The 16,200-nt window shown below is 42.3% G+C and overlaps 1 protein-coding gene across 9 annotated transcripts in view; it reads right to left on the bottom strand.

Moving 5' to 3' along the window:
• Positions 1-240: 240 nt before the first annotated feature.
• The window catches only part of TLK2 (tousled like kinase 2), a 56,623-nt gene continuing 40,663 nt past the window's right edge, over positions 241-16,200 (bottom strand). For all 9 annotated transcript variants that reach the window (XM_066336826.1, XM_066336833.1, XM_066336830.1 and 6 more), the window contains 10 exons: positions 13,054-13,120; positions 11,155-11,252; positions 10,693-10,774; positions 8,892-8,983; positions 7,764-7,853; positions 7,126-7,295; positions 5,549-5,687; positions 4,356-4,467; positions 3,367-3,474; positions 241-2,882 (listed from right to left, as the gene is read on the bottom strand). In XM_066336826.1, the coding sequence (XP_066192923.1) occupies positions 2,709-2,882; positions 3,367-3,474; positions 4,356-4,467; positions 5,549-5,687; positions 7,126-7,295; positions 7,764-7,853; positions 8,892-8,983; positions 10,693-10,774; positions 11,155-11,252; positions 13,054-13,120 (1,132 nt within the window). In that variant the 3' untranslated portion in view covers positions 241-2,708. The remainder of the gene's footprint in view (positions 2,883-3,366; positions 3,475-4,355; positions 4,468-5,548; positions 5,688-7,125; positions 7,296-7,763; positions 7,854-8,891; positions 8,984-10,692; positions 10,775-11,154; positions 11,253-13,053; positions 13,121-16,200) is intronic.

The raw sequence follows: 16,200 nt of genomic DNA, 5'->3' as shown, positions 1-16,200 counted from the left end.
GATCAACACCAGCAATTAAGTGACTCAGTAACTCTCAGCGATTCCACACCCCCGCCCCCCCCGCCCCCCCCGCCCCCCCCCCCCCCCCGATGCAGAGATCTCACTGGTCTGAGCTATGGAATGCACCCTTCCTCCATCCTTCCTCATCCTGTCGTGTGCCATCTCTGTATCTCTGTGCAGCCACTGCAAGGGAGCTCATGCCAATGCCAAGAGCAGAAAAACAGTAAAAAGCCAAGCAAATCAGTTTCTTAAAACTTATTTTAATATCCATGTTTCATTTGCTGGGTAGAGCCAAAACAGTCTGGCCTGGTTGAAGTTACAAATTCTTCATACACTTTAAGTAAATGAACAGTGTGGCAATAGGGTCTGTTATTGGAAGTGAAACCCATCTTAACAAGGGAAGTGTTGCAACCAGAATTCTACCAGGGTTCTTCCCTACTATCAGCCCCAAAAGGCTGTCAGCGTCCCCTGGCCCTGGATGGGTGTTGCACAGCAGGGATAAATGCTTCTGACATAAAATTAATCACACCCACAGAGATGCACACACTGGCTGGCCAAGAAACAATGAGACCAGGATAGAAAAAACCCTTTTGGAATTCTCGCTGATACTGACAGAGACCAAGTCACCAGTTTCAGCAAATGGGATGAGGCACCAACCCTGATTTCTCCTGACAGAGGCTGAATAAGCATGTTGAAGCTGCTTATTGGACAATTAACTTTTGGCTTACAGCAGCAGGCATGGAAAGGGCTAAGAGAGGATGGCTGAGGATTTAAAGATGCAGTATTTCTGTTCTTTGAAACACTACAGCAGTTCAGACACCACCTTAATGCAGCTGCAAGGGAGTAAATCCAATTAAAAGCCCAAGAGTCACTACAAAAATAGTAAGAAAAAAATTAACGCAGCAGAGTTCTCTACTTCCCTGGCCTGTTGCTTAATTCCAACAGACTGCTCAATTTCTCAGTTAACAAGTTCCTGATCAGGTTTAAGCACAGTATTTGCAGATGGTGGTTTACAATAAGACAGACAAGGGGGAGTTCTGAGTGCATGATGGAGAACAGCACTTGCCAGGAGATACCACTGGGATAACCAAACACTTGCCACAGCTGTGGGTACAATCCTGGAATTGTCCCACCAAGGATCCCCCAGCCCAGTGGTCAAGGGACTGGACTGGAAAGTGTGCACAGGGTGGTTTGGCTTTTAACCACCATTCTGAATTGCAATAATGCAGCACTCGATTCCCCCCTGGGACAAACTGCTCCTCAACACTGCATCTTTAAATATTTCTGGCTAAGAACTCCTGCCACATGTTAGGAGCACTCCAACCTGGCTGCCACATGTTCAGTTGCTGGGATTTTTGTGTTTTCAGTTTTCCTTCAATGAGAGAGGGAAAAGCAAGCAGAGTGGGAGGCTCCCTTTTCACCGCAGGCAGATCCAGCTGAAAGTGCAAGACCCCAGTAGGCAGATTACAGGAGGGAGACAAGAATGAGGGTGTTTGCTCCTTTCAAGAATATTATGTTATTCCCTGCCATCTGAAATTGGATGGAGCAATTGCAGCAAGTTTCATAAGTCAGCAAGTTTGAAGAGTATTAAGGGAGGAAGCTTTGCTGCCAGGTCACCCAATGGAGAGGAGCAGACAATAGCTCCTCGTTCCAAGGCTTCAGCTTTGGAACGCTGTAACATAAAGCAGATCAGCAGAGAGCTGTGTGGGCACAGATCACACCTGTGACACCTGAGCTGTGCTCCAATCCCCACCCACTCTCTGCTTGCCAGCCAAGATCAGGCTCACAAGTGTGGAGAGCTTGGTATGAGCATGAGGGGCTAGATCTGCAAAAACAACAGCACTTCAAGACATTAAAAAGGTGTAACTGTTGTGAGAGTGATGAAGCAGCAGCTGAGACCTTGTGGCAGCCTGAGTTGTGACCCACTCTGATCACAGAGTAGCATAGGCTTGTTCTCCCAGGGCTTCACCACCCTCTTGGGAAGATGAATAATTCCTTAAAGGCCACCCCAAAGGAGCAGAAAGCTGCACTAGCTGCAGAATGGACACTACCACAAACCTGCTAATACGGGTTTCACTGAGACCAAAAAACTGTTTTCTTCAAAAAAAATTGTTATTTTTAAAAAATTGAAATTAATCAGGGATAAAACACTAACTCTAGTGCCATGAACAGGCAGGATCAACTTTTTTCCCCTCCAAAGGGCAAAGAGTCATATACCATCCCCAGCTGAACCTTGGTGCTTCGAGCTTTTCAGGAGATGTTACCTAAACTTTATTAAAAGAAAAAGAACAATGTTTAAATATCAACATTGGACTAGCCCAGTCTTTTTTCCAAAGTCCACATTCTTCATATGAAGCACACACGGCATCCTGGATTCCCCAAGGCTGCATGTTCAGAAGTTCACAGTACATGGAACTATGTCCTTTTGTATTTTTTCTTGATTTTCCCCTCCTTGCTCAGAGCAGCCACTCCTTTGTGGTCACTGACTGGATAAACCTCAAGGCATCTCCTATCCACATGGCTTGGCCTAGATGCTGAAGGTTTTCTTGATGAGAGTTGATGTTGTCATGCTCTATGGATGGAAAAAAGCAAGAGAAAAAAGCACCTGGTACAGGTTTCTTGAGACCCTTGTGGATTCCTCTGTTCCAAAGGTGTTTCTGAAAGTTTTTTGCCGGTTTCTCAAGCAGTTTTTGGCCTATTACTCTGTCTCAATTTGAAGAGCTGTTAGTGGATGATCCAGAGGTTGACGCAATTGCAGCTCCAGCTGGGCTGCTTGTGGATACAGATTTGCGGATGTGAGGCAGCAAGTATGGGTCACAGGCCAGCTGCTGGACATCTATCCGGTCCTCCTTTCGATAGGCCAGACACCGCCTGATGAACGCCTGCAGTGCCCCAAAGCCAAAGCAAGAATTAGTTTTTAATGACAGAAACAGGAAGCTTTTGACTGGGAACGGGGCCAACATGACAACCCCAGTTCTGAAATTCCTTCTCTAGACAGAGCCCAGCTCTTGCACTAAAGCTCACCAGGAGAAGTATGGGCAGAGGCACCCACTGTTCAATGCTCAGCCTGTAATTACTGTAATTACTGCTCAGCTGCAGTAATCATGGAATCACAGGATGGTTTGGGTTGGAAGGACCTTAAAGCTCATGTCATTCCAACTTCCCTGCCATGAGCAGGGACACCTTTCACTAGACCAGGCTGCTCAGGGCTCCATCCAGCCTGGCCTTGAACACCTCCAAGGATGGGGCACGCAAAGCCACTGATCACTGTGTGATAGGTGAGCATTAAACACAGAACTCCTCTTGGTTTTATGGAAATCAGAAGGCTGGAACTGCCTGTGCTGCCTGACCCTCAAGCAGATTTACCTTTGCTTCTGGTGTGACAACTGGCTTTGGAGGGAACTGCACCTCAGTAGCTTTCAAGATTGTGTTCTCCTGCAAGATATCCTGTTGGGACTGGTTGTGACCAAAGGGCTACCAAAAGAAAGAAAAAAGTTGTTAAAGGTTGGTGACAGGTATAAAAACCCTGTAGGCTCTACTGTTTGTCATAACCTGACAGCAGCATTTTCCAGGCAAGCAGTCCACAACTGCTGGGAAGGTGCTGTGGATACCACAGGACCAGGACGCACTGTTCCCACTCTCAACTGAACAAAAGGGATCAAGCTGGAATATGTCTGGCTTGCCCAGTAGGGACCTCCACCTGCTTCCAGACCATGTGGCTCTGTTACAGCATTTGTCATCCATCTGAGCTGGCAGAAATTCACCCACTTGTCTCTGCTAGGCTGGTTCCACGTGTCTGACTGACAGGGACTCCCGAAAATTAGAACCCATGAAATCCTTTTCCTTCTCCATCCTATCTCTCCTGCTGTCATAAAGCAAACTGCCTTTTCTCATGACAAATCAGCTTTTCCTGATCCACGCTCTTCCCTTCCAAAAGCCATCCTAAAGACTTCTAAAGTGGGTCTTTGTACCTACTTTTTTTCCCCTCTAAGCACATGCAGCCATCAAGACCAACAAAGAGTCAGGGCATTGAAAGTGCCAAAGTGACAAGACCAGACCAAAAACCTCAGACCACGAATGACACACCTGTCCTGCCCAAAACAGTCTCATTGGGAATATGCCCAGTGGAAAGAGATGTTCTACAGAATGTCTTTTCTGAAGGAAATGATAAAGGTAGAGCACAACACAGCCTAATCTATGCTCCCCACTTCATTGGCATGGACTATGCCCTGGAACTGATGGCAAAGAGACACCGGAGCACATTCTAAGTCTGTGGAAAAGGAAGCAGACGCCTGGGTTGCCTCCCAAAAGGCTTGGGAAACACCACTAAGAAAAGGAATTAAATGCCTTCTTACCTTTCTGCCATATAGACACTGATAGAAGATGACTCCCACTGACCAGACATCAACTTTATTTGAAATCTTTGGAGGTTCTTTCCCAACCACAAAACATTCTGGTGGCAAATACCTGATTAGAAGGAAGTGTTAAGTTATGAGCGGCAGCTTCAAGTATTTTCCGTGATTTGTTTTGCAGGAGAAAATTCTATGATCAGATGCTGGCTTGGGACTCAAGGGTCTCATTTCATTCCTGTGCATCTCTGGGCCAAGATCACCAATGCCTACTCCTTCTGGGAATAGTGATCGCAAGGACTCTCCAGAAACTCGTATTCTGAGCTAGTGATAGTCAGTTTCTTTTCACCAGATCATGCAAAACAAGCTCATTTCTTTCATCTTCAGAACTGGTACTTGATGTTGAAAGGGCTTGGCCAACAATTTCACAATGATAGCACACAGCCAAAACACATATTTTAAGAAATACAACCCCAGATGACATGTTCAGTTAAAGACACTCTGCTTTACTCAGGGTACAGCTAGTTTCATTTTTAGGAACTAAACAAAGCTGTACAACACAGAATAGCCAAACAAATGTTCTATTGCCCATGGTGACAGTTTGCAGCTTCATTGACATCTAAGAGTTGCACTCGGTGGCACTCACCAAGGGTCTGCTCTCAGCCAATGGTGATACAGTGAGTGACACTTGGCACAGAAGATAAAGAATGCTGAAAACACAGCATTCAAGTGAAGCTCTGGCTATAGACAACACCATGAGATTTACATCTCTTTCAAGAGCTAACTGTGGATCTTCACCTTCCCATTTCAGAGGAATACTCTTTTCATCTCCCTGATGCACCTGAATTTCCAAATAGGTACAGTATTTCCCAGGTTCTTATTTAAGATGCGAGACAGAGCAACTCTGGACTGTGAAAGAGCGGCCAAGCCCCACTCTGGAGCTCACTATCTCAGCAGCATATGCAACTTTTCACCAGCCTTTTGAATATGAGCTGGTTTTCAAACACTGACCTATTGAACAATGAAAAGCTGCCAGCCTCAAAAGGAGCTATGTGACAACAAGAACAGTTTCCAGGGTCTCAAACCTCCAGTGTTAAGCTGTCACAGCCAATGGCAGCATACACAGAGCTGATACACTTCCAAAGCTTTTTATCAACTGTTCTTGATCTTAACTTGCAAGTGCCCCAGGTAGCACTTACCAGTAAGTACCAGCCCCCTGTGATGTCAGTTCCATGCCATCAACTGAGTTGTAGCTGTCATCATCCATGATTTTGGAAAGCCCAAAATCTGTGATTTTTATCTCTCCACATGCAGTACCATTGACTAGAAGAATGTTACCTAGACAGAAGGAGGAAACTGCACTTAGGATACACAGTTCGCAAGAATAAAATTGCATTGAGCCCTGCACTGCACAAGGACAAGGGACCCAGAGTGAGCTGCACCAGATGTTTTAACTCTCAAAACCCAGAACTTCAGACACAACTCAGGGACCACCAAGTGCTAGACTGATCTGCCCATCTTGAATGACCTAGTGACCTCACATTGCTTGGAGCTTCCAGATCCTGAGCCCTGTTAGCGAAATGAGCCTCAGGCCCAGGCTGTTTTGACCTCTCCCAAAGGTCCCATTGGAAGGGCAGGTCAAAAAGGAGGATTAAGGAGAGAAGTACACATATACAATTATGACTCATTCTGCCCAGAAGTTCTGACTTGCTCTGTCTTCTCAACATGCCAGAAACTCTCTCCTTCCTGACAGTGCTCCCCAGTGACTTTCTAAGCTCAAAAATTACTTACTTACAATTACTGCTTAGGCAAGAGACTTTAATAAACCCATCAAGAAGTCAGATCATCACTGTTTTTCCTCCAAGCCTACAATAAAGTAGCAGAACTGTGTGTGATGGCAGTGGATGAATCACAGCTCTAGGTAGCTGCAGGCAGTGATCAGACAACTTGGGAACAGCCAGGGAGGAAACAGGGTCACTACAATCAGTGCAACAGCACCACCTCCCGTACACATTCTTCATGCTGATGCAACAAACCACATCACAAACCAGTTACACAATGCTGATGAGGCGCCACGAGCATAGCAAAACAAGCCAGGGATAACTGCCCAAAGAGATGGATGAATTTACTGGACTAGGAAAAAAGCTATGTAGCCAATATGCATCATCCCAAAACAGAGCATTTCTATTTTCCCCCTTGTGGCTCTGCCCCAGTGGTAGAAGGAAAATATACACCACCATTTGGGGAGCTACTTCTCCATGGCAGATGTAACTGAATTAACTGAAAGGCAAACCTGAGCAGTCTGACCGTGAGTCCTCAGCTTTGGGAGCTGACACACAATATGAAAAAATGAACATTTCAACATTAGCTTCTGCCATCAATTTTTCAGCCAAATGATTACAGAAAGAATATGCCAGAAGAATGGGAACATGAAGCACACCAGCAATTCTGGGAACCTTTATGAAGCAATTACAGAAGCTCTCAACAGTAGAATACAAGCAGGACATTAAGAAAACAAACACAGCCACTTGGTGGTTCAAAGTCTCATTCTTGAAAATGTTACACCTCCTTGTTTTATGTTGCAATTCTGGGAGACTACACCCTTTACACATTTTCCAAATGTTCTATGCATTTTATGTTTTTTTTTCCTTGTTGCAAGTTAGCTTTCCCAGACAGCCTTGTCTTCTTTTCGCTGTTGGATCAAAGGAAACTTCCTTGTATAACCTGCAACCCATTACATTGCCTTAGCATCCTTAAGCATGTCATCACAGCATACCTGGTTTAAGGTCATAATGTATGATGGGAGGTTTGATTTCATTTAAGTATTTTAAAGCATTCACAATCTGCATGATAATGGATCGTGCCTCTTTCTCCGACATTAGCTTGTGCTGTTTCAGGTAGAAGTCCAGATCATTCCCCTCACAGTATTCTAACACTGTACAAAACCTGAAAGAAAACCAGGAATTGTTGCAATTAAGGCATCTGATACAAAGTAGAACACTTTACTGCTTGTCTATAACTTACCTATTTGGCCAATATATTAAATTCAGAGTCCTTCAGCCTATTAATCCCTTTCTAAAAGTAAGCTACCAGGAGCACAGGCCTCAATGCTTAACAATATATTGGTCAGAGATCCCCCATTAAAGACCAAGAGGCTGAAAGCTGTATCAGCTGACGCATTTGCCCAGGGCCAATAGCAGGATTTGCCAGTTAAAGCACCACGTCTGACACCACACTGGTTTGTGAGCTGGAGCCTCTAGAAAACCAGTGTATACTGGAAATACACCTCTGTTATCTCAGCAGTAAAGTCTAACATTGGTGTGGACACCTTCTGGACTCTCCTGGAAAGTTTTAAATACTTTGCCTTTAGTGAATAGGTCAAGCCATAGGAAAGGACAGAGCAACACGACTTACGAGTCAGTATCCAGTGAGAAGTAGTCGTATAGTTTAACTATTCGAGGGTGATCCAGTTCTTTGTGAATTCTGTACTCTCTACATGCATGTCTGAAAACAGTAAAGTCTAAGCATTAGTCATACAAGTGACTTAAATCTAATTTCTCCAGATACTGAATCTGGACATACCACACAGCACCCAGCTTGAATCAAACGCATGCATGTCTCTCAGACAGCTTCAGAAAAATCAAGTGAAGGAAGAACTGCACAGAACAGCTCTTGGGAACCATAGAACCCAAGTGCAGCTCCAACTCTGGAAATGCTACAAAATAACTCATCTTGATTAATGGTACTGCTTGCCAGAATAGAATAACATCATAAATCCTTAAGATATCCAAGATAGCTGAATACAAAAATCATCAAGTTCTAGAAGAATTCCATGATGCTGGACAGCCTAATTTCCAGGCTTCAAATTCAGCTTAGTTTGTCCCAGTGACTTGCTGGGGAATTAAGAACAAAGCTCTTTCTTGGAAGTCCTATGGAGAAGGCTTGACTGTCATTCCGAAGAGTTATCTAATCCATGCCATTAGGGAGCAAGAGTTACCAATAGCAAAAGGATTCTAGTAAAGATTTTCTTCCTAATATTTAATTTAATCCTACTCTGTCAGGCTGAAGGCATTCCTCCCTTGTCCTGTCACTCCAGGCCCTCGTAAATAGCCTCTTTTCATCTTTCTTGCAGTCTCCCTTCAGGTACTGGAAAACCACAATTAGGAACACTTATTCTAGGAAACAAAGGGAAAGGGGAAGCTTCCATGGAGCAAAACACAGGTGTATACCTGAAAGATGGGCAGGAAAAACAATTTAACATGGAACTGCTTGAACATTTCAGAGAGAAGCCACTTCAGTACTTTCCTCACTGATACTTTAAAATGTGAAGTCACAGGGCTTACACAAAACTCTGTGTGTGTATGCACACATTTAAAGCATTTCTAATATGGCCAGAACTTTTGCAAGTAGCTACAGGGATAGGAGGCGGCTTTTGAAATGGGGCAAACACAGGAAAAAATTTGCAGTCTGTTCACAGGCACTGGATAACCAAATGCAGGAGGGATTGGGAAGCATGGCTGTCTGCTTTACAAACTCACTTACTTGTGATAGTTTTCTTTCTTCTCATCCCTCCAGTTTTTATTTAACTGGTGTATTTTCACAGCTACATATCTCTGTTCTGTTAAATCAAATGCCTGCAGAGAGAAGAGCTGAAAATCAGTAGGAATCACAGGCTCAAGTTAATACTGCAAAAGCAGACAAGCTCTAACAAATCAGCCACCCCACCCAGGAAATCCGCATTAAAACATAGTGAGGGAAATGCAAACCCACATTTTGATGTAGTAAGTTGCAGTAATGAATTCAAGCAACTCTGAAAACAATTGAATATTCTGTGCTTTGATCTGACCTTCCCCATGGAATCTAACTCATGCTGCATTGATTTTGGCATTTTACATTACCAGAATTACAAAGGGACCAGGAAGACCAAATTACCAAAATACAGACAGATTTTATACTGGGAAAGACCCTGCTATTATTCCCTCAAGTCCAAAATTTATTTTCTACAGTTGGGTTAACAAAAAACACCAAAATACAGAAGATTTTTCAATGCTTTGTTTCACACTGGTAGCTCAGCTCTCCAACTGAGAGCATAATGTTTCAGCAAGTATAAAAGCTAGAGAACTCAATGGCAGTGCTGTGTGATCTTGTGCTTTATCCTTCCCTCTAGTTTTTTATTATTAGTCCTTGAAGAATGGACCTCTGAAATGGCACTCATGGAGCAATGCAGAAATCTTCTACCTTGCCTGAGAGCAGCAACAATAATACTACGATTTCCAGGACAAGACAAAATGCTGTGGTAAGCAAACAGGCATAATTTGTGTTCACCTCAAGAGTTGTCCACTTAATTTTTAAGGCTTAATAGATTGGCTAAGACCCTGGGAAAAAAGGGCTAAGCGTTTTTGGCTTTTTTTTTTTGTTTGTTTGTTTGTTTTTGTTTTGTTTTTGTTTTTTAATCAGTTACAACTCTTTAAGATCAGGCAGGTAGGAAACATTCATACCATCTTGCGTTCATCTGTGCAGCCAAAACTTTCTGCTTAGTCAGCAAAACAGCTCAAAGTACTTACACACAGCTCACACTCTTTTTTCCCACCATGTGAGCAAGTCTAGTCCCTTTAGTTTAAGCACCTATTGTTGTGTTGCATCAAAATAAAGCACCACGAAGTTTCCAATATTTGCATTGGCACAATTATTTCCATTCTATCCAATTTCAACATGAATTCCAAACTTCTGAGTACAAATGGGGAATACTGGAAAAGCTCTTAGTGTAACAGTCAAATACCAAGCACAGAAGTATCCCAGATCTCAGCTGTTAGGAGTGCTGACACACCAGCAATCCTCAGCTCTAAGAAGTCTCAAAGCTAAACACTAACAAACACAAACTCATACACACACACAGTCCCCAGTCTGCTATTTCACGGGGTAAAATGAAGGCACAAGAAACAAAGTCTTATACCCCCAGGAAGTACAGGCTTTGCTTTTATTATTGAAACTATTTTCTCTTATTTATGAAGACGTTCAGACTTACTGTGTCATCTCAGTAAGGCTTAGCCACTACAGGTATTTGTGCATAGCATTTGAAGAAACAAGGGTCTTGCTTCTCTGTCCTAACAAAAATTCAAGACTTGGTGCAACGTTTTTTGACACATATTTGAAGGAAATCTGACCCCTGAGGACAAGGCCAGCACCTGAAAATCTCAACTCTTATGGCCAACACAAGTCAGATGCACCATGAGCTTTGTCCTCCCTTCCTCCCCTCCGTAACTCAGACAGCATTGAGAAAACAAGCGTAAAAACTCTGCTTCCTGCAGATTCAGATTACACAAGATTGCCACTTCCAAGTTACCTTATATACTTCACTGAAGCCACCTCTACCCAGAAGATGTAGCAACAAATATCTATCATTTAGCGTTGGATGGTCTTTAAATCTGGTAAGAAAGACACAGTTTAAGAAGACAGAAATAATTATATCCTCTGCACAATAAATTACAGCTACTGCACAGCTAAGAAACAACATTTTCACTTTCAGAGAGAGAAATACAATTGTGTTAATGACTAACAAATTTTATACTATTTGATCACTCTGCACCAATGAAAGACTATTTAATGGTACCTTGATGCACTTGGAAGCCTTTGTCTTAAGTGAACTTCAAGCTATAATTGTACCACCCACAATCATGTGACTATTGAGTTATAACATCAATCTAAAAAGGATGAAGTGTTGCCCATTGAAAAGACTGCTTCTCGTTATGAGGAGAACAAAAAAAAAATTACTTTAAGTTCTTATCCCTGAATCCCATGCACTTACTGTGAATTATCTTCATTGTGTATCCTTTTCAATTCCCTGATGTGCAGATTTCTAACCCTCTCTAGCCGTTCCAGCTCTGCCTGGATCTCTGCTTCTTCCTAAACAAGGAAAAAACCAAAAGGAAAACATAAATGCAATTCCTCCTTTGAAGAGGTTATTGGCATACAACTTGTCTGGGAGATCAGAGATGGTCAGAGTCAATTTGCAGTCGTGTGGCACATAGCAGGAATGAAAACTGACTGAGCAATTCTGTTCACACCTACACAGACAGGAGGAGATGCATCTTTACACCTCCTTGTTTATAATATTTTCTGTAATTAAGAAGTCTTGTTGTTGTGGTCTTGCTCCTTCCATGAATAAGTGCTATGCTGTTTTTGAAGGAATTTCAGTTCTGGTGAGACAAGAGAAAGAAGACAGCCCTCAGCAGTAAGAGTACGTATGTCATGATGCCACATGGGATGGGGCAGCATCTGGACAGGATGCAAAGTGTGAGAGAATGACATTATGTTTTACTAGTGGTAACTGCTCAAACAGGTCAGAGTGTTTGTCAATTCCATGTTGAAGTTCTGACATAGCGTTTGTCTAGCTGGAAATTCTGATGCCCTCAAAAACGAGACAAGAATTAACATCACTGTGGCCAGGACTGCAAACTTCAATTCAAATGTGCTCCCTGAACAGTACACTTTGTGTATGTAACTCAGGGGACATTGTTACCCATCTGTCTTATGACTCTGCTCCTTCCCTTTCCAACTGGTTCTATTTTTAGACATAAAGAATAAGCCAGTTTCCAAAAGTGGAGAAGGATAAGTGCAGCTTCAGACAATGCCACAATCCCAACACATTACTTCATTTTCCATTAAGGTCCATTTCAAATGGATTCCTTCATTCCAGGGTGCCAATGTTACATGCCAGGATAGACGGACTTGCAGTTACTCCCCTGGAGCAATGTGGTAGCTGTAAGGGCCGCATGCCTGCAGCATTCTCCTGCCCATATCACTTCTCTTTGTTCACAGGGCAATAAAGCATAATGGGCAGACTGCCAGCAGATTCTGGGTGTGCAGATTCTGTGTTACTTTCCCTTCCACAGAAAGTAACAAGGAGTATGGATGCATTATTGAGGCCTTGCATTCAGCTTGTATGTCAAAGTTACAGGAAAAAAACTAGATGCAGAGCTTGAGCATCACCTGAGAAGGGAAAGGGGCACTCTAGCAAGACATTTGCTGCTTCTTTGGTTCATTTACAAAAGATAACTCCTTGGCCTTAGCAGAGATCGCACCTAACCAGGAAACGGCAGAAGACATCTATTTTTTTTTCCCAGTATTTCATCTCTTGAAGTGTCCCAGAAAACTTACTTATAGGTCACTGCAATCACTTTCAAGGTAACCAACTGCTTATCTAAATACAACCTCACTTGCACATACAGTTCCTACTGAGGCCAAGGTACTTGAGAACAAACTTGCGTTGCAGCTGCCTGAAAAGGACTGGTTTGCAACAGCCCAAGAGATTTTATTGGACTGATAACATTGGTTACCAATATTATAGAGAACTGGAAAAGTCAATGAGTGTTGCTTTTTTGCTGTTGTTGTTCTGTTCTTATAATTTTCTTCCCTTGGTCCATTCCTTACTGTTCCCCCATGTTATACACATTCAGAATCCAGCACCAGGCAGAGGTCACAGTGACAGATGATGTATCAAAAAAGAACTCTGCATGAAATCCAAACTGTAAGGACACAGAGATTTATTTATTGAAGCAAAGACCATCTTCTGTGAATACCAAAATCCTGGCTATTCCATTCAAGCGCAAACCCCTCAATTATCAAACAAGTAGTGATCTCTACAGAGAAATGTTCTTGTTCACAAAATACTGCACAAAAAGCCTTTGCTGCAACTAGTTCTTACCTTTTTAAGATGACCTAGTCGGAGTTTGAAGATTTCCTCCTGTTCATGGTACTCTGCTAATGTTAACCTGCATAAAAAAGAAAGACTCAACACACTAGCTTTCCAAACATGATAAAATGAACGATCTGCAGAATGCACATAGCCAGTGGAAGTAACAACTCCACAGAGTATGTCAACAGCCAGCACGAAATTTTTTAGATAAACTCTGCAACCTGTATTTTTAAATAATCAGTCTACAGGAGAACAAAACCTTAAACCTCAACAATATCCATTAATTTCAAATTCAAGTTCCTAATAGCACCTATCCAGGCTACTGCCTGACTTTTAACAAAGACAGTTAAACCATAATCTAAATATAGAAAAGTGGAGCCTGAATATTCCACATCTTATTTTTCCAAGTAAAGTTTGCTTTACTGAGTAACTTTCAAATTTTCCTTTGTAATAAAAGCTGGATAATTCAACCCAGCTATTCATTTTAAGACTAGAAGCACCTGGCCACAGAGCCACTGCAAACAGAGCAATGACCTGGGATTCAAAACTTTTTCCTGTTTCAGGTTCTGCCAAGCAGCTTCCAGGGAAAACTTGGGAAATTCACTTTATTCGTATTATTGACGTCACATGTAGTTAGGAAAAGCAATGGGATATGGCAAATAATCCCTGTTGTATTGACAGAAAATGATGTGCAAAGTTTCTGCTCTAGGTGGTTGGTCAAAAGAAATTTCATAATGTTTTCAACATCTTTTCCATGCCAAGTGTGCCATGTAGATCAAAGCACAGTCTTACACTAAAACAGTGACAGAGCCCATCACTACTGAAATGCAATGACACGCTGAGATCTTTAGGATTAGAAAAATGAATCACTATATTAACTGTCTCATTACTACCAGCAAGGAATTTGGTAAAAACATCACATGTGAACATAAAGCTATGACGCTCTTATCAACTGCATCTTTTCACTCTGTAAACAAGACCTGCAAGTGACAGCATACAAATATCTTTTTTCAAACCTAAAGTGAGTTCAAAGCATATCCCAGGAGGATTTCTGCAACAGCAGTTATGCTTTACACAGTACTTCACACAAGGTTAGTGCAGGAGGCCTCTAGAACATCAAGACCTAAACTTCTTTCAAGGGAGGACCAGGTCCTACATCTGTGCAGGGAGACCTTACTCAGTAAATTGAGATGAGAGAGCATTCAGCTCATCAAGTGCTCATCTTGAAATGTCCCAGCTTCCCTCTGTTGATAACACAGAATGTCCAGGCCTAAACAAGGCCTAAAGCAGTTGTTACCTGATAAATTTATTGGAAAATTCATAGGCAAGTTCCCTATAAAAGAATCTCAAGCAGAAGAAACTGATTATTACAAATTACATATACATATAAAACAAAGCCAGTACCAAAAATGGTCACGTCTCATTTTATCTAAAACTGCTGAGGGCCCTGAGCTAGACTTGATGATCCCTGGGAGTCCCCTCCAACTCCTATTGGATATTCTGTGATTTTATGATTCTAATTCATACACATAGCCTGAATTTTAATTAGATTCAGATAATCTAAAAGGTGATCCCAAGAGTTTAGGTCTTTGTGACTCTGTGATTGTTTGGTTGCTGTTGCTGTGTAAGGAATAAAAAGAAAATTGAATAAATCAGCAACAAGGTTTGCACATGTGTTCGTGCACAAATAACAAACGCCATCAGTCTACTCATTAGGGCAGAGATGTAATGAGTCCCACCAGGCTAACACTGCCAGAAATAGCTGTCTGTCACAGCAACCATCACAAAAATCAAGGGGACTCTGAGACAAATACTGCCCTGTTTCAAAGAAACATGGTGGAAATACCCCACCTACCTCTAGTGCGGCTGAAGGCTGCCCAAGCTTCTCTAATCAATCTCAACCAGCCCCAGGGCATTAATCTTCCTGAATGAAAACTCTTTTCTCATTCACAGGCTAGAAAACTCATTCTGGGAGAGCTTGTGTTTAAATTTGCATCACCAGGACCTTCCTCTCCTTTTTAACACACAGCAACAACCATGAACCAAAGAGGAGCTAAAAATCAAAAAGGAATTTGGCTGTCTGCTTCTCATTCAGCTTTTAGAAACATTTATACTTAAACTGCCTGAAAGTCAGCCACTGTAAGAGTTCCACAACAAATAGCCTCCCTCCAGAAGTAATAAAATTTTGTTCCTGATACACAATGGTCCAACAAATGCACTTACTGGATAACTAATGATTAAGCAAGTAGACACTCGGTACAGCTGATGTGCAAACACCCCAGTGTTTTCACATAAGTTACAATGCTCCACATGAACCATATCCATAACCCTGCCAAGCAGTTTTTATCAAGCACATGACAAGAAGCTTTTTTAAACCACGAAATTATCACCCTAAAATGTATCAGTGAAGAATGATAAACCAGCAAGAAACAGAGGAAAAGACTTGGGAGCCCAAAAGGCTTCCTAGAAGAGCATGGTAAAGCTGGATTTATGACAAGGCAGGCTCACAGCACAAGCAGAGGCATCATAGATATGACCAAGATTCCCAGGGCACATCAGGACCTGTGTTGCCATGTCTCGAGAATAAGCCACACTACAACTGCACCAGACTGCTGGAGAAAAAGAGCCCCACACAAACGGGAAAGCTCCTCCTGCCCTTAAGAAATGAAAGAAACAGTGAATAGCAATGTTTCAAAATATCCATGTATGGACATTCCATTTGCTTCTCTCAGCTCAAACCTGGCAATACAAAAGGATGACTTTAAAGTTTTATTTAGTTCTTTTCAGGCTCTCTTGGCCAGAACGAGGGGGAAATGTCTCCAAACAACTTAGTTATTTGCAGGAAGCAAATAATACAGTGCTCTCCAAGATAACCCACCTGATCTACAGGTACCTGTACCCCATTTTGGGGGCACACTAAAGGAGCTGAGAGTATCCTGAACATCAGGATTCACCCAACCTTGTGCCATCTCTGCTGAGACTGTGAAGGCATGGGAGCTTTTGCTTCACATGTCCTTTTAAAGATTTAGACCAAGAATTCAAAGGGCTTCTGGAACTCTGAGGTTAAGTCAAGCCCAGGAGATTTAACAGTGGAAAATAAGAAGCATCAATGAGGGTTATAGTATTAGTCTACAGCAATAAAATTAATTCTATAAA

The sequence above is a fragment of the Sylvia atricapilla genome, chromosome 27 (genome assembly GCF_009819655.1).
Source record: "Sylvia atricapilla isolate bSylAtr1 chromosome 27, bSylAtr1.pri, whole genome shotgun sequence".
Classification (NCBI taxonomy): Eukaryota; Metazoa; Chordata; class Aves; order Passeriformes; family Sylviidae; genus Sylvia; species Sylvia atricapilla.
This window is presented reverse-complemented; position numbering and strand designations above follow the sequence as displayed.